This window comes from Chenopodium quinoa, unplaced genomic scaffold, assembly GCF_001683475.1.
Source record: "Chenopodium quinoa cultivar QQ74 unplaced genomic scaffold, ASM168347v1, whole genome shotgun sequence".
NCBI classification, from domain to species: Eukaryota; Viridiplantae; Streptophyta; class Magnoliopsida; order Caryophyllales; family Amaranthaceae; genus Chenopodium; species Chenopodium quinoa.
In genome coordinates this window covers 6,172,194-6,199,261 of record NW_018745684.1, presented here as the reverse complement: position 1 = coordinate 6,199,261, position 27,068 = coordinate 6,172,194, and the positions used below count along the sequence as shown (strand labels likewise).

Genomic DNA, 27,068 nt, shown 5'->3' with positions numbered 1-27,068 from the left:
TGGGCTCACGATTGAATGTGCAAAAAAGAAAAGTATAGAATAATCAACTTGAAAAAAAAGAGGGAAAATCATTATTGATTTTGTAGCTTTCTCTTCACTTGAATTCAACTTAGTAATTGAACTTTTGAGGATGGATGGAGTATATTGGGATACAAAATTCCGAGTAGAGTCAACTTTGATTTGGGTTGATTTCGGATAAGATTGATTAGGAGCAGGTCAAATCCAGTTTTAACTTTCGAGTTAGATGCAGTTTGAGTTATAGGTTGATTTCAAGTTGCTATTTAACAATCAAAATCAGATCCCAGGTTATACCATTTGAAATTTTAAATTGAGTCTGTTTTATCACATTTTGTTGGAATAGGTTCTTCCCATAAACCCAACTCGATAATACCCAAATCAGCCAAATGGCCCAAATGAATTATAATCAGTTTAAATTAATCACGCAAAACATAAACTTTGCCAGCCAAAAACCCAACTCCCACCCCAAAAAAAAAGAAAAAACCCAATATAATAGCCGTTACCTTTAAACGTACCCCTGTTAACAACGGTCACATTTCAATTTCACCCACTACAATTTTCATATGACCGTTGCCACTCTCTTCCTATATATCACTCCCTTCTCTCAATTCCACCCAAATCATCTCTATTCTCCCTCTTTTCTCTCTAAACCCACTCAAAAATTCTCAAATTACACTCAAAATCACCAAAATTCATCAACAACCCAGAAAAATTCCCCCAAATGGGTCTCCAAATCACTCAATCACAAACTCACACACACAAAATCTTCCTAATATGCAATTACATCCTGTTAGGAGCAGCTTCTAGTTGCATATTCCTAACATTATCACTCCGTTTATTCCCTTCAATAATCGGATTCCTCTTCATTCTCCTTCACATCCTTACAATTGGCGGTGCCGTTTCGGGTTGTGCTGCATCTTCAGCAGGTTCCCACAAATGGTACGCCTTCCATATGGTCTCCACCGTCTTGACAGCCATCTTTCAGGGGTCTGTCGCGGTGTTGATCTTCACCACGACAGACAACTTTCTATCCGCTATGAAATCGTATGTTCGATTCGAAGATGCGGCTGTAATACTGAAATTGGCGGGTGGGTTGTGTGTTGTTATGTTTTTCCTAGAGTGGGTTGTTATGAGTTTGGCGTTTATGTTGAGGTACCATGCTTTTGTTGATGGAACCGGCCGAGGCGGGAATGGGAATGGGAATGGGAATGGAAAAGAGGAGGATTTGAAGAATTGGCCTTGGCCATTCCAAGTTTAAGGGAAGATTTCAGTGTTTTATTTTTTTTCTTCATCAATGGGAATTAAGTGTTTAATTTATTTTGGTTTCTTATGTTATATATAGTATTTAGTAAGTAGTGTGAAACTCAAGTATCATTTGTTCATTCTTTTGTTTAATCCTGATTTGGATTATTATTAATGAAATTGGTTTGTTCGTTGTTCGATTAATCGATGGTGGTAACATTTTAATTTGTTTGTTGATTTTAGTTTACATAATCCGAGTTAATGAATTTGTTAATGACGGAATTTTTTCCCTTGTTATATTCCTCGAATTATCTAATTTAGCAAACTCCTATATTATATGGATAGCTATATGTTTTTTGTTCCTTGGTTAGTTATAATTTTCAATCCAAGTAAATGAGAGAGGTAAATATTCCAATTTTCTGATAATATGAATTTTTGATGTTTCATCTAAAAAGCCGAGAAATAATCTGCCTCTTTGCTACCAATTTTGTCATAAACAAATACGAAAGTTTACATTCACTTTGTTCCAATTAAAAAAAAAAACCAAAGAATGTCGATTTACAGGATAAAAATTGATGCATTTTTGTTTTGAGGGGGGTGATTAAGCGAAACGAAGAACAAACCAAGTTACTAGGATTATTTTAATATTAATAAGGTTATAAAATTGTTGCAAATGAATTTGTAGCAACAGTATGGTCCTATGGTCTAGTGGTCAGGACATTGGACTCTGAATCCAGTAACCCGAGTTCAAATCTCGGTAGGACCTTTTTCCACGTTTTTTTTTGGGTTTATAGGATTTGTAATTTTCGATGTCAAAACTATACTCGTATGACTGAGTTTAAGTGCTTAATAACATCTGCTGTGAATTCTTCCAATAAAAATTCGTACTTAAGTTATATGTAGTTATATTTTGGGTACCAAGTTTAACCAATTTTACAAAAGTGATAAGTTTTTTGGCTACCAAGTTAAGGGAGTAAAGTCAGTAAACCAATTTTACAAGTCACACAAAAAAAATACAAATCAACTCCTTATATATCGAATTATTGTATAAATAAGTGATAAAAATACTAATTTTAAAAAATTGATGTTATGAAAATATAAATCGAGACAAATAAAAAAAATCCCACAAGAATATCAATCTAGTCAAATGAATATGCATGACGGTTTGAATATTGCAAATGCGCAATATACCAAACGTTACAAGTACAAGAGAACGGAATTATTACAACGAAATAACTGAAAATATTGAGCCGGCGTATTGCCCATTTGCCAGACATGAAAACTAGTTATGGTATATTCTGGAACTATGATTTACGGGCCCATATTTATAATGGTCCAATATCGTAGACCCGCCCCTACAGTTGTGAATCCGATCCAATGTTGTAGTGGACCCAACATTGTAATTTAGTTGGACATTTGGTGATGACTGGAACAACAAGTCCATTGTCGTTGGTCCTTATTTTTCTGATAAGTCCATGTGACAGCTTGTATATCAAAATAACATAGCAGAAGCATACTTCGTATTTGAAAATAATAAATAAAAAAATTTGAATAAGAAAAAAAAAAAAAAACTTCGTCTTTTAGTACACACAGAATGCTTCCTACATTTTTATTTAGTGCAATATTTTGACTTTTTACATTATTCACCTATTCCGTTTTGACTTATGTTATTGATTTAATATAAGAAAATATATATATATATATATATATATATATATATATATATATATATATATATATTTTGTGAGACTGTGAGTACTTTTTGAAATTGTTTGAATGAAATTGTTTGACATATTTGCCCTAGAAAAAATGTTTCACTACAAAAAATGGAGGGAATATTAGTTTTTGGGACAAGATAATACTTGTGTTATTACATTACGTGTATTACAACAATTGTGCATGATAATTATGATTGAATTCCACTTTTATTGATTTTTTTTTATGTGTCACATAATTATTTTGTTTGCATTAAAGGACGTAAATTATGATATGGTTCAATGGTTAAATTTCTAATGTTTAATCTAGAGATCATGAGTTCAATTAATTTTTTTTATAAGAAGTTGGCATGAGTCTATCAATGATGTCAGCATGACCTGTTTAAGTAATAGTTAATATATTATTATTATTATTATTATTATTATTATTATGAAAAGTAACAATAACCTACAAAGTCAACCGAATTACAAGAAATTAGTGGGGGGCCGAGATTCTCTAGGTATTGCAAACCTGATCCTACTAAAGATGTGAGCACCTGCACGAGTGTAACACCCTAGAAATTCCTTTCCTTTAAAACACCCGTTTTGCCCTTTTTGAAATACGAAATAGGAAAATCTAAGATATTACCGCCACCATGAAAACGGCTAAGGCAAATATCAATGACACACAGCGGAAGACTCTCTTTAAAACCATTCAAAACAAGTCAACTTAAAAAGTCAAACAAAATCAACCTACAACTTGGAACCATTGTAATCCCTTAAAACCAAACAATACTGAAAACCTTTACGTTAGTCTCGTGAGCATAATAAAATAAATAATATTCAAAGCAAATAAAACACATTATATTCCTATGGAAAACTAAGCATGATTCGCTTTTCACTCATGCCCATCATGAAAATGCTTCATCACCTGAAAAACTTCTCTCTACTTGTCCCCACTACTCGCCATTAGAAATGGGTTTTCGTAAGGCCAAGGTAAAGACAAGGCCAAACAAACATACAACACACAATCAGCAATGCTGAGTACATAAGCGTAATAAAACACACTATCATGCTTTCATCCTATCATCACACAACTTACCTTGTTGCACTTGTAAACAAGCATACAGACATTCAACACTTAACTAGACTACCAATATCCATTTAATTTGATTACGCACCGAACGAGTTTCCCCTTAACCTGCCCCAATAAAGGGGTACTAATACGGGAGCTAACTGTGGCAGTATAAAAGAACCACTCGTAAGTGGCGGAATTCCTGCGCATAATAAAAAGGAATATACAGCGTCCCGTACTCCCAGTAGAAGTTATGGTCAAATATAAAGTCGCATAACTCTCCCCATATGTTCATACTCAAGGTATATACGTTCCAATAGTTTTGGTGCGTAATCTCTTTCACTTTACGTTGCTTTACATATTATTATACTTGGTGATGACTCTCAAACCATAACACAATCAAACATTATAATTCATTCAAGCAATCAAACATACCAATTTAATTCTTGAATCATTAGTGACCACATAAATTTAATGTTGAATCCTTTTTAAACTACCTCGGTGTAAAATAACATCTTAAGCGCATAAAGCACCACAAATCCTATCCCTCGGTGTTTAGAATATCTTAAGTGCACTTAGGCACCAAAATATAATTTAATCATCGTGTACATAGACACTTAAATAGCTCCTTCCTCATGCTTATAGCATCAATAAAAATTATATGAACCATAATAAAATTCCTTTTTCATATTCCAAACCAAATTAAACATTTAGTTTAATTAAACATGCTCTCTATCATGCCAATAATAAAAGTGTGGTTCATAATCAACATGCCAACATAATTAATTCCAATCATCAATTCATCATAAATAATTCATACATCACAAATCATTTACCAATCATCAATCCAATCAACAAATTCTAACCAACACCTATCATGATACTACTTGGAATTAATTTATCAAAGCCTAGCATGCTTCTACATATTCAAATAATTACCGAATACGCGAACGTACCTTGAATATGATCTCAAAATCGCCACGACTAAATCAAATCACTCACTTGGAAACCTCCTACAAACCAAAATTACAAAGAGACATTAATACCTATTCCACACAAATTTCCAGCAATATATACACCCTTTAAATCACTCATAAACCCTCTAAAACAAGCTAAAATTTAATTTAAAATCCTTACTTTTATTCCAATTAATGGGTAATTAAAAATCATTTCAAGAAACGTAATTATAGCTTATATATAAAAATTTCAGCTTTATTAAATCGTCTAAATTGCTGTAATTGTGTTTTAAAACACTTATTTCAATACTTTAAATCACCCATAAACAATTTCCATCAATATACATAAACTTAGAAACCTAGGGTTTGTAATTTGGGGCTTTTTAATTTAAAACCAAATCAGAAAATTTATATACAAATACTTATTATCAAACATCATAAAAATCATCACAAAACCCAAAAACAATTATTAGATTAAGGGTAGATTTAATTAAAAATCAAAAAGAACAATTTTTTTTTGTTCGACCACCGGCGCATAGCACCACCACGGCAGGGCTGCTGCCGCGCCTGCCGGTCGGTGTTGTTGCTGCTGGCGCTCGCTGGTGGTGGCAGCCAGCCGGTGGTGGTTGTGGTGGTGGCCGGCCGGTGGTGGTGGTGTGTGTGGGTAGTTATGAAACAAAAATAAAAATAAAGGGGAAGGGGAAAAATTAAGAGAAAAAGAGAGAAAATAAGAGGAGAGAGAAAGAGAGTTACATTTGGGTATTCTCCACCTTGAGCAAGGTTCAATTTGCCCATGTGATGGGTATTTATATTCCCTTTCTAAACCCTCCTAGACTTAAATTCCCTTTTTACCCTTAACGATCTCTTTCCTATTCAAACTAGTATTTTGACTTTCTTTAAAAACTCGTTGACTTTAAAATTACCTTTTTATAAAATAATATGCCCCAATATTTCCAAATCATGAAATAAAATATTTTTAAGAGTCTTTTAACTAAAATAATTCTTTTTAAATCAATGAAACTCCAAAAATAATTCATTTCGAATTATTTAAATACTTTAAGAAATACTTATTTAAGTTAAAATATGTATAAAAATACGGGGTATTACAATGAGCACCAATATCCTGAGTCCTAGCGAACACATGAACCCGCTTCAGCAACGCAACAACCTCTAATTCCCCCAAGGAAGAAAAGGAGAAAGGAAGAAAACCATAGCCAGTAACCCTGCAACGCGCGGCACACACCCCATACATACTTGTCCCGCTTCCGCTAAGCTACAACCGACACAACATGACCAGGTGCAAAGTCAGACAACCCAGATTGTGTCAAAGAAGAAGACACTACTAGAAATAGGCCGATTTCCGACGAACTATTTCCGACGGACACGTAATTCCGTCGGAAACGTCAGAAGTTCCGACGGATTTTTTTTTCGTCGGAAATTTCCGACGAAAATTAAAATCCGTTGGAATATAAGGGTTTTCGACGGAATATTCCGTCGGAAGATTACATTTCCGGCGGAATTAAAATCCGTCGGAAAATTACATTTCCGGCGGAATTAAAATCCGTCGGAAGATTCCGACCGAATATTAACATTTCCAACGGAATTAAAATCCGTTGGAAAATTCGGACGGAATATTCCGTCGGAAATAAATAATATAAAAAAAAACCCTAAGCTCTCATTTCCGTTTCTCTCTCCTTCTCATTTCTGTTTCTCGCCTCTCTTCTCTTTCTCTCTCCTCTCCTCTCCTCTTTCCTCTTCTCTCTTCCTTATGTGCGCCTCTCCTTTCCCTCATTTCTTTTTCTCCTCTTCCTTCTGTGCGCCTCTCCTTCACCTCTTCTTTCCTAATTTCTCTTTCTCTCTCCTCTCTTCTCCTTTCTCCTCTTCTCTTTCCTCTTTTCTTTCTCCGTGTTCTGAATCAATTTTTATCTTTTTTTCTTTTTCCGGTTCTATCTCCGTTAAAACAACGACTTCAACCAACAACAACAACGGCTTCAACCAACAACAACAACGACTTCAACCAACAACAACAACCGTCAACCACCGTCAACAACAACCACCGTCAACCAACATCATCAACAACAACAACAACGGCGTAACAACCACCGTCATCCACTCTCAAGGTTTTTATTTTGTAGATCTAGTTTTAATTTATGTTAGATTTAGATCTACTTAGTTTTTTTTTATGTATTTGTAATGTTAATTGTATTTCCTTTAATTATTAATGTTTAATTATCATTTTTTTTATGAAATTCTAATTAAATTAGTAAATCTACTGGTTTAGATTGGTTTGTATTGTATTTTTCGATTTTATTTTTACGGTTTTTGTGGATATTTTTTTTTCGATTTTTTTTTTGGGTGAACGGTTGTCGTGGTGGGGCTGGCGGGGAGTGGGGAGATTAGGTGGTGCGGTGGTGATGGTGTGGAGTGGTGGGGGAAATTGGGGATGTGGTGTTCGGGGAAGGGATAGGGGCTGATGGTGAGTGGTGGGGGCTGGTGGTGAGTGGTGGTGGTTAAGGGGGAGGTTAGGTGGTTGGGTGGTGATGGTGTGGTGATGGTGTGGGGAAGGGGCCTTTTTTTTTAATTTTCTAGGTGGGGAAGTGGTGGCTGGACAGGGCGGGGTAGGGTGGTTGGGGTGGTGCTTGTTTTTTTTTTTATTTTTTTTTTATGCTGTTTCCGACGGAATTTCCGTCGGAAGTTTCCGGCGGATTTGTATCTCGTCGGAAATTTTCGACAGACTTTTCGGTGGCCGGAACTCCTCTTTCGACGAGAATATTCTGTCGGAATTCCGTCGAAAAACAGTATTCCGACGGAAAAGGCCGTTTTTTCTACAAACATGTTTACGACTATAATACCCCGTATTTTTGAAAGGTATTTTCTAAATTAAAGAGTATTTTAGTCTCGTATTTGACGTATTTTTCTAAATTAAATATTTTTCTAAAGAGTATTTTAGTTTTGGAGCCAAAATGATATTTAAATTTTGGCGCCTAAATCATTTGTCTTATTAAAACTAATTAAAATGGATAATCCAATAAATAAAACTATTATATACCTATGTTATAAATAGTATTTTTGATTTCTCAAAAAGTAAATAGATAAACCGAAATTATATTAATTCGGTTAAAATAAATAAATTAAATTAATTAATTGTATTTTTCGGATTTTATAATAAAAATCTGAATTGTTTTAATATCTTCCCAAATTAATTATTTTCATGACATATATATTTATAAATTAATTAATTAAATTAGTTTCCTAAACTAATTAAATGGTATTTTCGGATTTTAATAAATAAAAATCTGGTTTAATTAAATATTTTCGTAAAATATATATAATTACAAAATATTTGAAATTAACATAGAAAATCCAAAAATATTAAGTTAATATTTTCGGCCACCCTAATTTATTTAATAAATTAGACTAATTTCCTAAACTAATAAAAATAAAATTCTTCATTATATTTTTCGGTTTTTTTAAAATAAAAATCTCATTTTATCTTCCAATTATTAATTTTCACAAAATAAATTTTATTGGATTATTAATTTTAGGCATAAAAAAATTATTTTACAAAATCTATAAAACTAACATAGAGGGACCAAAATTATTGAGCAATATTTAGCTCAATATTTTCGGCCACTCATGTTTTTTTTTAAATGATTTTAATTCATTTTATTAAAAATAAAAATCCCTTAATATTCCTTATTTCCACTCTTAAATCTAGAATTTATTTGATCTTATTCTATACTTGCACTCTAAGCTCAAAACTTGCTAAACAAAAATTTCATGACCAAATAAAATCTAATATTCTTCCATACATTTAATTATTTCCTAAACCCTTAAAACCCTAATTTCCATCCTTTGAAATTACCATAATTCATACAACCCTAAATTGCTATAAACTCATCACCTAAACACCTATAATTACCCCTTCTAAACACCCAAGACTCACACCAAAAACCTCAAGAAATCTTCTTCTCTCTTTCTTTCTCTCTCTCATGGTTTTCCTCTCCTCTTCTCCTCCCTCTAACTTTCGGCCACCACCATCACCGGCGGCCCTCACCGGCGACCACCAGCCACCACTGCCAACAGTCACCACCTCTCACGGTCGGCCACCTTGCTTCCTCCCTTGCCTTGGTTTCCATCTTTGTCCTTCAATTTCTCCTTTCTCCTAAACTTGTTTTACATTTCTAAAATTTATAATCGAATTTCATATATATTATTAAATAAACTAATTTATAAAAATAGAAAATTATTTTATTAAAATGTAATAATAAATCATAATTAATTCATGCACATATAGGATAGGTTGGTTGAGTTGTTGTGCTTATTTGATAGCCTTATATTAATTAAGGTTATAACAATGTGTAGGGTGTTCGTGATTAAGTGAAGTGAAGTAATTGTGTGAATCGCTCGTGTTACGATCAAGGTACATGATGTGGTTTGATACCTTCGAAAGTTGTCTATGAAATTATGTTTATATACATTTTATGAAATTATGATTTATTATGTTTTATGAAATTATATTTTATTATGTTCCGTATGAAATTATATTTTATTATGTTCCGTATGAAATTATATTATATTGTTTCGTATGAAATTATATTTTATGTTCCGTATGAAATTATGTTATTACGTTCCGTATGAAATTATGTTTTATGAAATTATGTTGTATGATGGATTGAAATTAATGATTTTGATTAAAACAAAAGAGACTTTGAATCGTGATTGAAATTATTAAAAAGGATTGGATTAAAAACGATTTACAAGTTTATTGTTATTCAAGTATAACAGATTTTAAAAGGCGCTTTTAAGCAAATCAATCAATATGTTATGAATCCCACTTAGGGAATGGATTAGAGAAGGCTATGGACTTTGCATGACCTAGTCTTTCCTCAAGATTGGCCTTTGTTCAGAAAGTAAACCACTTGGGGGGTGTGCACACTTAGTGAGGAATTGATTTTGAAATATAATCGATTGCGTTTTAAACTTGTCTTGAAAAGAATTGAATTGTAAAAGTTCTTGCATGAGTATGATATTAGAAAGAATGTGTTGGAATTATTGAAATTAAACGTACGTGTTTTAATTAATGTTTTACTTATCTCCCACATAATCTACTTAGCATAATTTGCTAATACGTGCTTTGGTTTTGGCTTTGCCCTGTTTACCATAATGGTAAGCAGGTGAACCTTTCAGGTGGAAGTTGATTGATGCATATGGGAGTCCACGAGAATTTCACCTAGCTTAGGAACAGTTTGAGTTGTTTTTTTTTGTGTCATGATTTATGAATAGTTTTATTTGAAGTACTATTAATAATGAATAAAGAATTTCCGCTGCAAAAGCATTTTGAAATATAAGCCTTGCGTTATTATGCGGCGGTAATACGCCAAAGTTTATCTCTACGGTATTTATACGTATTTTCTACATATCCCGTAGAGGGAGATTTGGGGGTGTTACAACGACAACCTGTTCCAACAGAAATTCCGTCGGAAATGGGTTTTCCGACGGAATTCAGGGTGTTTTCGACGGAATTTTTCCGTCGGAAATGGCCTGTTTTCTAGTAGTGAGACCTCGTCAAGTCAACACACACATCAAGGCCTCTGTCCCAGGAATAAAGTAACACATCTGCAGGTCGAAGAGTCTCGTCATTCCCTTCAGTCAATCCATCGTCAACCTCCTTTTTTGTAGAAATCTTAGACCGAAAACAAATATCAACAGGGTATCACGAACAACATTATGCTGATGTTTAATACCCACTATCCCAGCACAGGACACTTCATGATCCCCAAAAATATCGCCATCAAAAAACTTTGAGCAAGCGGAACACGGTGTCAAAACGGAGAACAAAGGAACATCCAACTGGTAGCAAAGAACACAACGATAAGCCTTACCATTCATAGTCTAACCCAAACCTGATATTGGGACTGCCCGAAACCAGGCAGAGGCGTGATCCCCTTGCTGGGATTTCCATAAGGCAACTTGACGCGGAAAATCCATATTAAGTACTAGTTTCATTAATCCATATTCAAAGGAAAATCAAGAACAACAATGTATGCCTTTTAATGATTAAAATAAGCATTAGTTTGATCATTGATGATACAATAAATTTTATTAACATGGTTGATTAAAGCATGCATACATTTAGGTTGATTTCAAGTTTAGTCTAGTTTGGTTTATTTTTATTTTTATTTTGAATCTGCATAAATTTAATAAAATAACCATTATAAGAGATATTGATTTCATATCTAGTTAGGTTTGTTTGGATTAGGTTAAAATAAAATCAAGTGATTTATTTCGAGTAGAGTTTGGGCCGGGGTTTAATTTAGTCAAGTTGAGTTATTTGATTTTAGTGTATTACAAGTCATTTCTTTGGCAAACATTTATACAAGATTAGAAAAATGGTTACTCCTTGTTTAGAGATCTTTAATAATATGTGTATTAATTTTCTTAAATTTTTTGTAGGTGGAGAGAAAAAGATTTTGAAGGTCTCATGTTACTCCTAAGCTACTTCACTTTAAAAATATACATGGATGTGTTATTTAAGACTTGAAAAGCAAAGCAAATGAATTACCATTTAATTTATGCAACTACATCATTTACTTTATCACACCAACCTAACTATAATATATATGTTATACTACGTATTTAAAAGAGAGCCTAATTTAATGAGTAACTTAAACGCACTACTACTTATTTTCCAATTCCTATTATACTTTTATTACTCATCAACCGTTTTTTCTCCACCTATTAAATTACTTTAAATAATTGTACAAACATTTATATCATAATATAACATCATTTAAATGTAAGAACAAGAGATTTCCTTTTCAGACCATAACCTTCATTAGGGTGCCTCTTTTTACCTATTACATAGTAGATAAAAAAAATAATTTCTGATTCAATAGAGTATTTTTTAATTACCTATGAGTGCATAAAAAAATGGTAATATCCAAGTTTATCTCGTACTCTAACATAAACTTGCAAACATATCACAAGGTAGAATTTAATCATTTTTTTATTTTATTAAGTGGCGCGGAAATAGATGTATTTAATTGTGAGATGAAATAAACTGTTCTTGAATAAAAAAAATAAATTATAAATATTAACCTTGGAAATTAACCTAAGCAGCTCGTAAAAAATAAATCGAGACATTTATTAATTTATATACATCGGCATTTGTTGTTTGTTTGTTTGTAAACTACAAGTATACGCCAATTTCATACCCTAGTAGCAAAAGTATTATTACTGTCGAAACAATTTTTTTAAAGAAAAATTTTAGCATATTATTTTCTAATTCGAGTAATTTCCATTTTCTCTCTCTTCTACTTGTATTTTGTGGCTGTGAACCCAGAAAAGCAAACCCAACAGCATTTCGTAACCAAAAAACCACAAAAATTCAACAATGGCTCTCAATCTCAATCCTGTTTCTTCTCCATTCCAATGTCGTCGATTACCTTCTTTCTCTACTCGTCGATTGCCCAATGTCAGATCTCCCAAATTTGTCATGGCTTCCACTCTCAGCAGCTCTTCTCCTAAGTCAGTTTTCTCTCTCCTCAACAATTTTTTTTTTCTGCGTTTTCTTGCTTATTTATTGATAATATGATTGTAATTTTTCTGGGGTTTTGGAATTTTTGATGATACTGCACTAGTTTTTGATTTGGGTATTCTTGATTTTCTTGTTATGGCCTTTTAATTGCATTTTTCTTCGTTCTTTTTTATGTTTATATGTCAATAATATGATTGTGTTATTCTGGATTTGTGTGATTTTTGACGATTAACTATTGTTATGGCATTTTCTTGATTTGGGTCTCTCTCTTTTTTTTCCCATTTTTGTGGGCTGTTCTTCCACTTTGCCCTAATTTGATGCTTGTGGTAATATTAATTTTTAATTATTATGCGATTTTATGGAACCCATCGTTTTCATGCCATGTCACCTGTTGTTTGTTTGTTTATATTGCGATTTTCTCAAGCGGGTATCTCTGAAATTCACTGCAACTGATACAGCAACAGCAGCTTTATATATTGTATTATCTTTTTTTAATAAATTTATTTATATATTCATGATTTATTAATATGTTTTCTAAGTTTTTGATTGTTTAATTAATTATGTTGTATAATAGATGTGATATTTATTAGTGGTTGGGGTAATGGGGTGGGTTGCTCTGATTTTTCTTCCATGGTATTGGGTACTAGATTTAGTTTATTTCATTTATTTTTGTTTTGTTTTGTTTATGTGGTCAATTTCTGGTGGTTGGGGCTGGAGAATAGGTTGGAAGATTTTATTATTTTCATTTGAGTTTTGGAAGACTTTTAGCTTTTCAAATTTGTTGAGGCTTTGGTTTGATTCTTCCGCCAAAAGTGTTGTGGTGGTTGATGCATTTATTCTTCTCTTCATTGTTCAAGGAGTGTGGATGTTATACTTGTGAGTTTTGATAGCAATCGCGTATTTATTATATCTTCATGCTAATCTGAAAAGCACCTTAGTAATGAGATAAGTCATTTAGACCTGTATATTAAGCAGAGAGTGATTGTTTTTCATCTTATGGTTCTGTATTCCCGACATACTACGTATTTAATCTGCTGGGATTGGCAAGATGTTGATGTTTGTGTATATGGTCAGGTAAATTAGATAATAATAAAGCAGCATCCACATGTCTCTGTCTTCTTATTGGAGAGTAATTAACACTATCTTCTTGGAACAGAAAAGAACATTTCCTTTGTTTTACAGTTTTTCTTTGGTTTTAGCTTAAAATGAGAGGAGAAATGCACATAGCATCTTATGTTTGTTGGAACATATGGAGTTGGAAATATTGCAAATTATCGGCCAATGACTCGATATGGCCTCATACCCTAACATTTGTAGAATTGTTGGAGCTTTTCCCACACCCCATCTTGAAAGGCTTTAGAGTTCTGGGAGTTGGAAGTTGAAATTGGCAGTCTCTTGTGTTGACACAGGGATCTCTCTGTCTTTTCTTGTGTTATGTGTTTCAGGCAGGAGTATGGAAATGAGTGAAAAAAAATAAATTAAAATGAATGGCATGACTAAAAATATTTGATAAACATATAAAAATTCATTATATGCTAGGCATTGGACAGTGGACATTATGTATACACTGATAAGAACAAGTATTCAAATAATTGAAAGTGAGGACAAATTGGCTGACTATCAGTGTACGGAACAAGGAGTAATTGAAGTAATGATTACACATGAATTTAAAAATTTAAGTCGGATCAGAAGTCCAAAAAAGGAGACCAAGGGAATTCGAGTCAACTTTCTGCTTTAGATCAGAGGCCCATTTGACACTAATAATTCACTTGCTTAGTTTTTTTTATGCCATTGAGTCAGAAGTTCAGGTGATCCATGAAGTCATGGTATCTATGCTGAGATGGGAAGAGTTTATGTGGACCATGAAAACTATGTTAGAAAGAAATGTAGAAAACCAGAAATAGGTAGTAAAATAAACATGGGTTTGTGCTGGTGTTAAATCTGCAAGCACAATGCTTTATAAGTACATAGATTATAGACTAGTTTCCTCTTTGCAGTAGGAAAGACCTCTTGGAAGATCAATATTTTTCATAATCTTTTTGGGGGTAGTTTGCGTACTTGTTCTACAAAGAGTACAAGCGTGCTGAACAGGTCCTGTAACTCTCCTTCTGTTTGTCGCCAGAAAAGGAGAAGCAGGAGGTACCGAACTAAGACCAGAAGAGGTTGAAAAGAAGTTGCAGGGCCAAACAAGGACAACTTAATCATAAATTGCATGAAGGCATTATTGACCAGCTCCTTGTTATAATTTGCACATCCTATGAGTAATTGAATTTAGAGTGATTAGATGTTTTAAACAGTGAGCTGAGCTCTAAATCTCTTTGTTTTCTGTACCTGATTGTTACTGTTTGAACAGTAAGCACATTGCAAAGCTCATTTGTGCTGAAAAGTTAAGACTGTTAGCCAATATGATCATATACCATAATTGGATAGTTGATACTCTGGTACTGTTTCTGATGCTTGCTATAGTCTTCAGTCAGAAACTTAATGACAAGCATGCTTCAATGCTGATATACAAACTCTCTTGTAACTTATTTTGAACGGGATGCTAGCATGTTGAATCTGATACAAAGTATATTTGTCTGTCTTGTTATTTATGGCTATTTGCAATTGTAGAGTCGTAATGATGCTTGATATTGTAGTCAGAACTTCGTTTAATAAGTTGCTTCTCCTCATTGTAGGGAAGCAGAAAGCTTGAAGAAGCCTTTTACCCCTCCACGTGAGGTGCATGTGCAAGTAACACATTCCATGCCACCAGAAAAGATAGAGATATTCAAATCTCTAGAAGGTTGGGCGGAAGAGAATCTCCTGGTCCATTTGAAACCTGTTGAGAAATGTTGGCAGCCTCAAGATTATCTTCCTGATCCAGCTTCAGAGGGTTTTCATGATCAGGTCAAGGAGCTCCAAGAGAGGGCAAAGGAGATCCCAGATGATCTCTATGTGGTTTTGGTTGGGGACATGATCACAGAAGAAGCTCTTCCAACTTACCAGACTATGCTTAATACCTTGGATGGAGTCAAGGATGAAACTGGTGCCAGTCCTACTTCATGGGCTCTCTGGACAAGAGCATGGACGGCTGAAGAAAATAGGCACGGTGATCTTCTCAACAAATACCTCTATCTTACTGGCCGAGTGGATATGAGATCAATCGAGAAAACAATCCAATATCTGATTGGGTCAGGAATGGTGAGTTTATGTTCATCTAAAACTTTTTTTTATTTCAGAATTTGCAAATTGCATTAACAATAGGGACTGTGTGTGGGAAGTCATTGGAGTGTTGTTACTTCTTGAAAGACACACATCTTCCAAAGGTATTCTTAATTTGCACTTGTGCAAGCAGGGTTAACCATTTGTAAGATAAGTGAAAGATTTTGAGGCAGTTTAGAGAAGTCATCAAATGTTGTTACTGTACTTTTTAGGTAAAAGCAAATTTTTCCTGGTATTTCATCCTAAAATAACTTCCTGTTAACCATGTATGAGTCCGTAATAGATCTTCCTCATACTTAAAGTGGATTAAAACTCCATCTTTTTATCCCATCAATCCTGTTTTCCTCAATTTCTGCTCTCCTTCTACATTTTGTTTTTCTTTCATTTGTTTTTCGGGTTTTGTTCTTATGTATTAGGGGATCTTCTCTCTCTGGAAGAAGGGGTGGAAAAGGAATGATTTCTTAGATAATTATTCCACAATCTATATATAGTGAGCTATATATTCTTAAGTGAAACCCAATGCTGTTAGCTTTACCTTTCTGCTGGGGTTATAGAAATTGATCACACACTAGCCCGTCCATGCTGTTTGATACACAAAGACATTGTTTTTCGTTAGTTTTATTCGCAGATTTTTCTTTCTTCTTTGTCACCTTCTATAATTATAATATGTCTGCAGGATCCTAGGACTGAAAACAATCCTTATCTAGGTTTTGTGTACACATCATTTCAAGAAAGGGCAACCTTTGTATCCCATGGAAACAGTGCAAGGCTTGCCAAAGAGCACGGGGATCTCAAGATGGCACAGATATGTGGCATAATTGCTTCAGATGAGAAACGACATGAAACCGCTTACACCAAGATAGTGGAGAAACTCTTTGAAATTGATCCTAATGGAACAGTTCTTGCTTTTGCTGACATGATGAAGAAGAAGATCTCTATGCCGGCCCACCTCATGTATGATGGCCGTGATGACAATCTATTTGACCATTTTTCTGCTGTTGCTCAGCGGCTTGGAGTCTACACTGCAAGGGACTATGCTGACATATTGGAATTTTTGGTCGGCCGTTGGGAGGTTGAGAAGCTTACTGGCCTCTCATCAGAGGGACAAAAGGCTCAGGACTATGTATGCAATTTACCCCCAAGAATCAGAAAGCTGGAAGAGAGGGCTCGGGAGAGAGCTAAGCAAGCACCTACTATGCCCTTCAGTTGGATTTGTGATAGACAGGTCAAGCTTTGAGCTCCTGATGTCTGAACCCTTATTGATTGAAGATTAGCACTCTCCTAGTGGCAGGAGCTTGTAAGCTGAGGTGTGTTTGTTAGAGGAACAATTATTTTCATGCTGATCTGGTAGATGTGCTCATGTGCCCCAAAGTGATTTTGTTTAGAGGGAGTCTGGCTGCGTGTAGATACGTTTATTTCTTTCTTTACCTCAAATCTTTCGTATGATTGGGAGGTTAGTAAACGTCTATATTGAACTTAAAATGGATTCATAGGTCGTATTGTATTTGTTTTCTAGTCTTTTGTTACTGAATAATTCTAATATAGCAATTTTGAATGTGATGGATTTAGGGTATGACATGTGCTACTCTTCAGATGCTGTTAACTTGGAAACATTATCGTAAACTTACTCTAGTCCCTAAACCATTGTGATTATTTGTATACATCGGGAATCGACTATCGAGTGAAAGTTGTGAACTCGTGATTCAATTGTTAGGATGCATTTGTTGTAAATGTTAGCCTTGCAATATGCGATGGCATGAGTCTGAATTTGTAATGGCATGTCAACTGTCAATGCCTCCCTATTTCTACAGAGTGGAAGCCCTAATCAAGCAGGTCCCACACTGTTGGGGCAGTTACTGTCTGACATTATAGTGAGCTGGATTCTGCACGATTAAAGAATCTAGATTCACTAGAACCTCTTTGGTTCTTTAATTTTTATTTTTTGAGACAATCTAGTGGTAGCACCTGCCAAATGGGTCATTCGGATCAAGTTTGGTTTGGGTGTATTCAGGTGAGTAAGTTCGGATTGATTTTAAGGTTGTTTTCTGTTTGGGTTGAATGGTTGATCTGATTCCAGTCATAGTATAATTTTGTCATTCTAGGTATATAGGTTTGGGTAGGATAATCAAATACGGAGTACAAAGTACAAAGTATAGCCTTGATTGTAGGCTATAGATTGACTTGTAACCGTCGTCTAACCACCACGACTGAAGTTTTATTTTAAACCACCCAAAGGTGGTGCGTCTGCGATTTTTGCCACTGCGTGAAAATAAATTGAGGAGTACAAATTCTAATGATGAAATATTAACATATACCATGTATTTTTTCTTTGTTTGACATTGTTATTGATATTTAATTTCAATGATCGGTTGTATACTTGCATGTACTTCATAATTTTTTAAATGTCCTTGTCAGTTAGTTACTTCCTTGTTAGCTTGATGTTCCTTTTTTGATGCAACTTTCAGCGTAAATGCAGCAGAATTAACGTAACTTTGTGGTGGATACAGGCTTCCTGGTTTTAAAGTTTGAATTGTCATTTTGATCAGCTGCTACGTCTGCAATCACATGCATGCATGTCCTCTTCCACAATTACTCCGTTTAACCCTTTATTTTTAATTATAGAGCGGCATCTTTTTGCATTAAAATATAAATAGAGAAATTTTCATAATAATAAAAAAAAGAAAATTCTACACTATAACCCTTTGGTATTGACTTTTCCAAGCTATGCCCCCTCCTTTTGAAAGTTACACACTGTAACCTTCAACTTACAATTATGTATCAATAATGACCTTACTGTTATCCTAACCATTAACAGTCACCGTTAGTTGAGTCCACTTTACACCTACTAATATTTTTTTCTTGATTTGCGTGCTAAAAAAGTCCAGTTAAAGATTTAAAGGGTCATTTTAACCCTTAAGGATCCAAATTCAGCTCGGATTTGGTTAAAAAATAACGTAAATGCCCTGTTTTCTCATTATTCTTTTAACTGTAGAAATTCGAATTCACAAAACAGAGCTTTTACATATTTTTTCCCTCCAAGCTCAATTTTGATCCTTAAGGACCAAAATGACCCCTAAAACCTTTAACGGAATATTTTTCAGCACGAAAATCGAGAATTTTTTTAATAGGTGTAAAGTGGGCCCCACTAACGGTGACCGTTACCGGTAAGATAACGGTAAGGTCACTATTGATACATAATTGTAAGTTGAAGGTTACAGAGTGTAACTTTCAAAAGAAAGGAGCACAACTTGGAAAAGTCAATACTAAAGGGTTATAGTGTAGAATTTCAGAAATAATATAAGTATAGCATGTTCCCTCTTATATTTTCAGCATTCTGAAGATTATTATCAAACACAAAATATTAGAGATTTTTCAGGTGTATATCTTCAATTAGTTCCAAACTTGTCGAATTTCCATGCATAGTCAATTAATATCTGTGTCATTTTGCATGTTGGTCAAATGTAACTGTACAAATTTCTTGCCAAGTGTTTGATTAAATACATCATGCATTGCTTCATTTAATCAAAAAACAAATAAAATTGTTTTATGGGTTTTTGATATAAGGGATTTCATGCATGTTTTTGAAGTCCAATCTTTAGTTTGGTGTACATGTTCGTCATACAATAATGCTAAAGAAGATTGGTTTTGCCACCACCTCACACTCATGTCATGGCGTTGTTGTGTCTACCTCGACTACCGTCTAAGGTAAACTTAGTGATCCACCCAGCCTTATCATTAGATTCAATTTGATCAATTTGTATATACTACTTTCGTTTCATATTATTTACAACGATTTGCATAAAGTGTGAGTGAAAAATGTTTAATTGTTGCAAATATTATGAAACAGAGGTAATATTAATATTTCTAGTGAATACTAACTATTACTTGATCATATTTGACAATTAATGTTTCTAGTGTTGCAAAATTAGTATAGTTTATAGATTATAGAGTACTTAATTTACCTAATCCCTCTATTCGTTTTTATTTACTCCATGTCATTTGGTGTTTTGAAGATTTTAATTGGGACAGGGTAAAAGGAATTGAAAGAGTATGTAATAGGTGCATTTGTTCTCTTTTGTTCCTTACGTACACTTTGGATTTTTTTTTTTTCTTTTCTTTTGATTATCTATACGACTATACGTCTATACCTCTATTTTAACCGGTTTTGAGTTTATTGACCTTTAACATTTGTTTTTGCACTTTTTATTTTCTATATTTTCATGATTGCTATTCCGTCCAAATTTTCGGGAAAGTGGGGCCCATTCATAAATTTTACCCTTTTCTTCCTTCGTTTATTTCTGAGATTTAACTACAATTTTTTTTTTAAAACAATATATAGAATTAGGTTGGGGCAAAACATCATTAAATAGTAGATTCAGCCTTATTTGAGCTGACACAGCAAAGATAGTCAAGTTGATAAACATGTATTATAAGTTGTTATTCCAATATTCTCTTATAGTTTATCTTAAATTTGGGAATTGTTCAAATTGATTCCATTTTTCTAAATTAAGGGATTGATTAACTTTATATTGAACTTATTATACGTGCTCAATTTATTTATTTATTTTTTGAATACATATACGTGCTCAATTTATAATTACACCTCTTAATTTAGAATCAAAACTTGAATTTAAGAAACAGCCAAATGACATATGGACCCTAATTCTTTATAATAATGATATAATTTCAGTAATAATCGAAGGCATAATACATGAAATCAATGCAACTTAGCTTTGGTTTCGTAAATTAATAATAACTATTTACAAACCCTCATTTTCATCTTTAAACCCTTAATGAAGAACAAAGACATTTTGTAGATTAGAAACCAGATTTTGCATTTTGCTTGTGGAAATAGGATTTGCAATGATTATGAAATCGAATATTATAGAGAGTAGAACTACTTTGTCGTTTTTAACACCAATTTTTAATTTCTATGGTTTGGCTATGACTTACTCCATAGTAAACAACATTATACGATACAATTGTGCAGATGACAAGTGCAACACATGCGTCCCGCGACTAGGCTTCAAATTAAATAAACGACGAACCAAAGGTGATTAACTTATTTCTTTCAAAAAAAAGGTGATTAACTTATGATCAACACCGTTTTATTTCTTTCTTTATATATCACCATGTATAAATAGAGGTGTTCAAAAATTGGCCCGGATTGAAAAAATGGACCGGACCGGTCCAGACCGACCTATGACCGGACCAAACCAAATTAATCGGTCCGATTTCCGGTCTGGTCTGGTCCCAAACCCTATAAAAATGGTCTTGGACCGAACCGATTTTTTTGCTAAAAATTATACATAAAACCTCTAATAATAATTAAGACTATCCTTAACAAGCTTTAAAAACTTTAGTCGTATGAGCTTTTTTATACTAAACATACAAAAAAAAACGTGTTAAAATATTGTTTTTCCTTTATTTTTTTTTCGAGTTTTACATAAATTATTTAAAATTTAGGAATTTTTTTATAAAAATTCTAAAATTGGTCCAAACTAGTCCGGTCCGAGTTTTGGACCAATTTTTTCGGTCTGGTCCGAGATCAGTCCTGGCTTAATTGGCTCGATTTTCGGTTCTTAAAAATTTAATTTTTCGTACTTCGATCCAGTCCGGTCTTGGACCGATGAACAGCCCACAGTATAATATTGCATGGCTAAATGTTTATGATTCATTAGTTACTTAAATAAGATATTTAAAAGTCTAATTCTTTTTCATTACTCGTTTCACAATTCAACTCATATATGTAACAAACGTTTCAACTACACTTCGACTCACAAATTTTAGCATGAATTTATAAAGGATAAAGATGAAAATATAATCATTATCATTATTAGTTATTGTTTAGAATATGTAAATTCCTTGATTTACTCTTTAATTTTGATAGTCTAAGTATATCCCTTATAATTAGGTAACATACCCAGTCATATATTGTATCTAGTCATAGTTTGATATGTTCAATGTTCTAATCTTGTACTATATATACTCGTGTATATTCATCAATATAATTAAGTTTTTCAACATTTTCTTTCTCATAACTCTATCATGGTATCATGAACTTTTGATCCATATTTTCTTGCTTCCGCTACTACCATGGCAATACACTATCAAAACCCTTTGTCGACGGCGACAAATGATGGTGAACATATCAAACTTCCTTCTCGGAAAGCTTCAAACCAAAATCACACTTTTCGCTCAACTCTTTTGGCACCCCGTATTTTATATACCAAGAGATACCATTTATAATTTTTTTTTTCTCCAAACTCCTTACACGGAGAAACAATCCCTTTTCGGTATCCCATAGTTTACCTACCATGTGTTACCAAATATGAAATTCTCTCTCCAAAACCATTATGGAGAAACATAACATTCGGTCTAAACCACTATCACCACCATTATGATTTTTCTATCATGCCTTTATGGTGGTGAAGAAACCTCTCTATATATTTTTTTTCTCCCATTAGTTGCAAGCACACGCTAGTGTTTAAAAACCGTGAAAAACACCCAATAACCAACTCCTTATTCTATAATTCTTCCTCCTATCCGAAGTTTTTGTTACTCCACATTAGTACTCTCAACTCACTACCACCTTGTTAGGCCTCCAATTTATTTGATTCAAATTAATTTGATGTGACATTCCTCCGATCCATATATAGTACTCTCAAGTCTGAACTCACAACCATCACTCAAACCTTACCCCTTCTTCACCCACAACTCACAACTTACAAGTCTACATTACTAGCTGCTTCATCTGTTTTGGTACTAGTCTCTCCTCAGTCACTTCTCTACATTTATGGCATGTTCGGATTGAGATTAATGTGTTACTAGGATAATAAAAGTCAAACTAAACAAAACAATCATGATGAAAGTAAATACGGGGGATGAGGAGATAGTGATGAAGTGTTTGCAAGGAGTTTATGTAATGGTAGTGTTGTGATAAGTGAAGATAGGGTAACTATTAAGTCTAGTACCCTCATTGTGGAGGTAATGGTTGGGTAACTATTTTCCTCATTATGAGAGTAACTATTCTTCCGCCTTTAATTTCCTTTTCCTTTTCCTCATGTCACAAATACCCTATTTCATTTATAAACACCTTATCTATCTACAACATCGAAAAAAAAAAACATTTCTTTCTTTCTCTTTATCTCCTTTTAAAAAAAATAAAAAAAAAACCCTTCTAATGCTCCACTCCCTCCAAATCTTATTGGAGAATCACAATGTAATGCAACCTTTCTTACCACCACTTCAGTTCCTACATTGAACAAGATTTGAGATGTTATATCCAAGATCGGTCTCTCATTCCGAATGTCCGTCTTGCGGGGGCGTATAAATATCATCTTTATTAGTTATTGTTTAGAATATGTAAATCCCTTGATTTACTCCTTAAGTTTGATAGTCTAAGTATATCCCTTATAATTAGCTAACGTACCTAGTCATCTATTGTATCTAGTCATAGTTCGGTATGTTTAATGTTCTAATATCTTGTATATACTCGTGTATATTCATCATGTATAAGTAAGCTTTCCAACATTTTCTTTCCCATAACTCTATCAGAATTTATTGTTAAGTGTTGAATTATTAGAGTCTAATATTTGATAAAGTAGTTATATATGTTGTATTCAAATCTTTAGTGAGCCTATACTTAAGCCCATTTCGAAGACTAATCTAACATCATAGAACTTCAATGTGTTTCATTATTTCATCTACCTTCAACGTTTGTGTTTTCATTAGCCTAAGATTTGCTTAATTGTGATCAGAACTACTGAAGAACACGTAAAGCATGCAAACAACAATGGCTCTAAGTTTGTACACTCTCCCACAAGTGAGCACTCTCAATGTCAAAGCTTCGAAATTCTGCATGACCTTTACTCTCGACCACTCCTCTCCTAAGTAAGTTAATCTCTTTCTCTAGGAGCAACTCCTCCCATTGCCATTTATTTTAAGATGGAACGAACCTCCTTAAGCTTTAAATTAGTAGATCGAACTTTACTCATTATTCGGTTCCTAAAGGCCTATACTCAATAATTTATTTCCTCAATTTCAAATTTTTATTAATGTCCTTGTCCACTAGTAATTTCAAGTAGTGTGAACTTGTGATGATTATAAATATGTAAGCATGTTGATCATGTCCCAGCAAGCTAATTATTTCTAGTTTCGACAGTGTTAGAGCAAGTGTTGATTTATGAAGTTTCCTAGGGTGGTGAGGAAATTTTGTGGATTATGATATTTTGCTGATGAATGAATTGTAATGTAGACTTCCCTTTTTAAGAAAATAAAATGTTGATTGTAAAAGATATGGGAAACATGTAATCCAAAACATGCATGTAAATAAAACCTGTTGAAAAATGCATGTGAGGTTAGTGAGTTGATCCTTACATGTTGATCATAAAGGATATGGTACATAAAAATAGTAATCCAAAATAGTATATATTTAACAAATAAAGAAGTGTTACAATTAATAATAATTACTGGATGAAAAAGAAAAGTGTAACAATTAATCACAAACAGAGGGAATATGCTCTAATATGAAGTGTAAAATGTGATACGTATCTAAAAATTGAAGTGGTAAATAAGCCATGGATGCTTGAAGTGATCAATTGATCGAAGATCTTGAGCATCGTAGCCATGGTGCACAAGAATATTAAGGCACATCGCACATGGATTTTATTTTCTCATAGAAATTTGCTAATGTTCCTCTGTACAGGGGAGTCGAAAGTCTAAAGAAGCCTTATAGCCCAGGACGCGAGATGGTTATTAATCAAGTAGCACATTCTATGGCACCCGAAAAGATTGAGATCTTCAAATCGTTGGAAAATTGGGCAGAAGAGAGTCTTTTGATGTATTTAAAACCTGTTGAAAAATGTTGGCAGCCTCAGGATTTTCTACCTGATGCAACTTCACAGGGTTTTTACGATCAAACCAAAGAGCTGCAGGAGAGAGCCAATGAGATTCCAGATGATTTCTTTGTTGTTTTGGCAGGACATATGATTACAGAAGATGCTCTTCCAACTTACCAGACAATGCTTAATACATCGGATGGAGTCAGAGATGAAACCGGTTCTAGTCCGACTTCATGGGCAACTTGGACTAGAGCTTGGACTGCTGAAGAAAACAGACATGGTGATCTTCTTAACAAATATCTGTATCTCTCTGGTCGTGTTGATATGAGAGCCATCGAGAAAACGATCCAGTATTTGATTGGGTCAGGAATGGTAAGTGAGCTCGATCATCTCCTTATAACTTGCTTGTTATTATTAAAAATTACTACGACGACATTCCTATCATACTAATGATAATGCTGAAAACACCAGGGTTTTGTAAAACAGCCTTAATTCGGTCATAAAATTATGTTAAGATTTGGATTGTTAATGTTAAAGAACCAACTCAACCAATAGTTTAAGCCGATGGTTGAGGCCTAGAAATATGTTTTATACTTTATCAGTTAACATTAATTCGTTAATATGTAGGATGTTTTTTAGTTGATCTTCTACATGTTACCCGATAAAATCGAAAAAGTAACTGAAAGAAGTACTAAATTTTTGTCATTGGATGGACGTCTTTGTATTGCAGGATCCGAAAACAGAGAACAATCCATATTTGGGATTCATATACACGTCGTTTCAAGAAAGGGAAACATTCATTTCACATGGCAATGCAGCAAGGCTTGCCAAACAGCATGGTGATCTGAAACTAGCACAAATTTGTGGCATAATTGCTGCAGATGAGAAACGCCACGAAAATGCTTACAGCAAAATAGTGCAGAAACTGTTTGAAATCGATCCTGACACAACCATCCTTGCTTTTGCTGATATGATGAGGAAGAAGATCTCTATGCCGGCCCATTTCATGTATGATGGCAGCGACTGCAATTTGTTTGATCACTTTGCTGCTGTTGCTGCTCGGCTTGGAGTTTACAGTGCCAAGGACTATGCTGATGTTATGCAGTATTTTGTGGGCTATTGGCAAGTTGAGAAGCTTATTGGTCTTTCGTCTGAAGGGCGTAAGGCTCAGGAATATGTATGTAGTTTACCTCAAAGAATTAGAGTTATAGACCATAGGGCTCGAGAGAGGGCAAAACAAGCATCTTATTTTCCTTTTAGTTGGGTCCATGGAAGAGAAGTTGAGCTTTGAGTTCTGGATTCTAAGGTCTAAAAAAAAACTAACAAAAATACTCGTTGGTCGTTTGGTTGCACTTGGGAAGTTACAGTCTTCCCTTGTATTTGCAATCCTGATGTATTTGCAAGTTCTATGTATTTTCACTTTCTTTGAATTGACTAATATTGTTAGGTGAGTATAGAAAGTAAGAATTTCCACAAAGGTATATCCGTCTCATTATGTCAACTAAATACAAAGTAATATTTTTTGTTTTTACTTCTTAAGCTAGGATACTAGACATCACATGAATTTGAATATCAACCAAACAATACCTTAACCTTAACCTTAATGTAAGGTATGTGGCAAGTTTGTGTGGAATGTGATGCATTAACCAGAGTTATATATCATGTAGTGATGCATGGACAAACCATACAATTTCCATACATGATACATGTATTGGACACGGTTGGTTACTTATGATGTAGTGATGCATGGACACACCATACAGTTGTCATACATGATACATGTATTGGACACGGTTTCTGACACTGACACACATAAGAAACACCTAAATATGTATCAGACTCATTGTATGGAATTACTTACTATTGTACACGTCAAGTCAACATTTTTAAGTTACTTTGCAGTCACTTTGTAGTTAAGCTAGCCCATACCTACGCAGACTAATGCTTGAGTGTAAAGAAGGGAGGTAATAGAATCCCTCTACTATCAAGCAAATGTAGTTGAGGGACTCAAACTTGTGGTCTCAAATCAAAAGGGGGTGAGTTTCCCAATCCCACTCACTTCCAAGCAAACGTTTGATGCAACAAACTGTGTATCGTGTATGACTAGACTTTAGTAGAAGCTTTTCTACATTTCTACTTGAATCACCAGTCATTCATGAGGCACATCTATGTAGTTCTAATCACATCAAATTCTCATTAATCATACCACTTGAAAAATACAACAAAAGTTCAATATAGTAAGGCATTGCTATTTTTTTTTTTTGACGAGTAGTAAGGCATTGCTAATTAGCGACGACATTTTAATTAAATCTAGCTCGACCACATTCATTTTCATTGTTTGTTCCAAAATAATCTGAATACTTTTTTTTTTTATTTTTTTTTTAATTCTTTTAATTTATTTTTTTATGGTCTTAACTGTTAGACTCTGTCATGTTCACCTTATCTCACTTATTTCAGAATAATAAGTTTTAATAAGGTCAACCTAATAGATTTTTA

At 33.8% G+C, this 27,068-nt stretch overlaps 3 protein-coding genes and 1 non-coding gene across 4 annotated transcripts; all 4 read left to right on the top strand.

Annotated features, from left to right (window-relative positions):
* The first annotated feature begins 235 nt into the window (after positions 1–235).
* LOC110717909 lies at positions 236–1,464 on the top strand. The gene has a single exon (XM_021896695.1). It carries the CDS (start codon positions 740–742, stop codon positions 1,274–1,276), a length of 537 nt encoding a protein of 178 aa, XP_021752387.1. The 5' UTR covers positions 236–739; the 3' UTR covers positions 1,277–1,464.
* A 490-nt stretch (positions 1,465–1,954) lies between these two features.
* On the top strand, positions 1,955–2,026 carry TRNAQ-CUG. Its single transcript has one exon. It is a non-coding gene; the product is annotated as a tRNA-Gln (tRNA).
* A 10,187-nt stretch (positions 2,027–12,213) lies between these two features.
* LOC110717329 (stearoyl-[acyl-carrier-protein] 9-desaturase, chloroplastic) lies at positions 12,214–17,390 on the top strand. The gene is made up of 3 exons (XM_021895987.1): positions 12,214–12,515; positions 15,204–15,708; positions 16,406–17,390. The coding sequence occupies exons 1-3, from the start codon at positions 12,382–12,384 to the stop codon at positions 16,964–16,966; spliced, it is 1,200 nt and encodes a 399-aa protein (XP_021751679.1). The 5' UTR covers positions 12,214–12,381; the 3' UTR covers positions 16,967–17,390.
* A 5,874-nt stretch (positions 17,391–23,264) lies between these two features.
* On the top strand, positions 23,265–26,019 carry LOC110718145 (stearoyl-[acyl-carrier-protein] 9-desaturase, chloroplastic-like). The gene is made up of 3 exons (XM_021896944.1): positions 23,265–23,622; positions 24,437–24,944; positions 25,303–26,019. Exons 1-3 carry the CDS (start codon positions 23,513–23,515, stop codon positions 25,861–25,863), a joined length of 1,179 nt encoding a protein of 392 aa, XP_021752636.1. The 5' UTR covers positions 23,265–23,512; the 3' UTR covers positions 25,864–26,019.
* Positions 26,020–27,068: the final 1,049 nt, after the last annotated feature.

Excerpts from the sequence above, each read along its gene's own strand:
- LOC110717909 (XM_021896695.1), top strand. The coding sequence starts at position 740 with ATGGGTCTCCAAATCACTCAATCACAAACTCACACACACAAAATCTTC.
- LOC110717329 (XM_021895987.1), top strand. The coding sequence starts at position 12,382 with ATGGCTCTCAATCTCAATCCTGTTTCTTCTCCATTCCAATGTCGTCGA. Across the intron at positions 12,516-15,203 it reads CTCAGCAGCTCTTCTCCTAA|GGAAGCAGAAAGCTTGAAGA; the intron begins GTCAGTTTTCTC and ends TCCTCATTGTAG. Across the intron at positions 15,709-16,405 it reads ATCTGATTGGGTCAGGAATG|GATCCTAGGACTGAAAACAA; the intron begins GTGAGTTTATGT and ends ATATGTCTGCAG.
- LOC110718145 (XM_021896944.1), top strand. The coding sequence starts at position 23,513 with ATGCAAACAACAATGGCTCTAAGTTTGTACACTCTCCCACAAGTGAGC. Across the intron at positions 23,623-24,436 it reads CTCGACCACTCCTCTCCTAA|GGGAGTCGAAAGTCTAAAGA; the intron begins GTAAGTTAATCT and ends TCCTCTGTACAG. Across the intron at positions 24,945-25,302 it reads ATTTGATTGGGTCAGGAATG|GATCCGAAAACAGAGAACAA; the intron begins GTAAGTGAGCTC and ends TTTGTATTGCAG.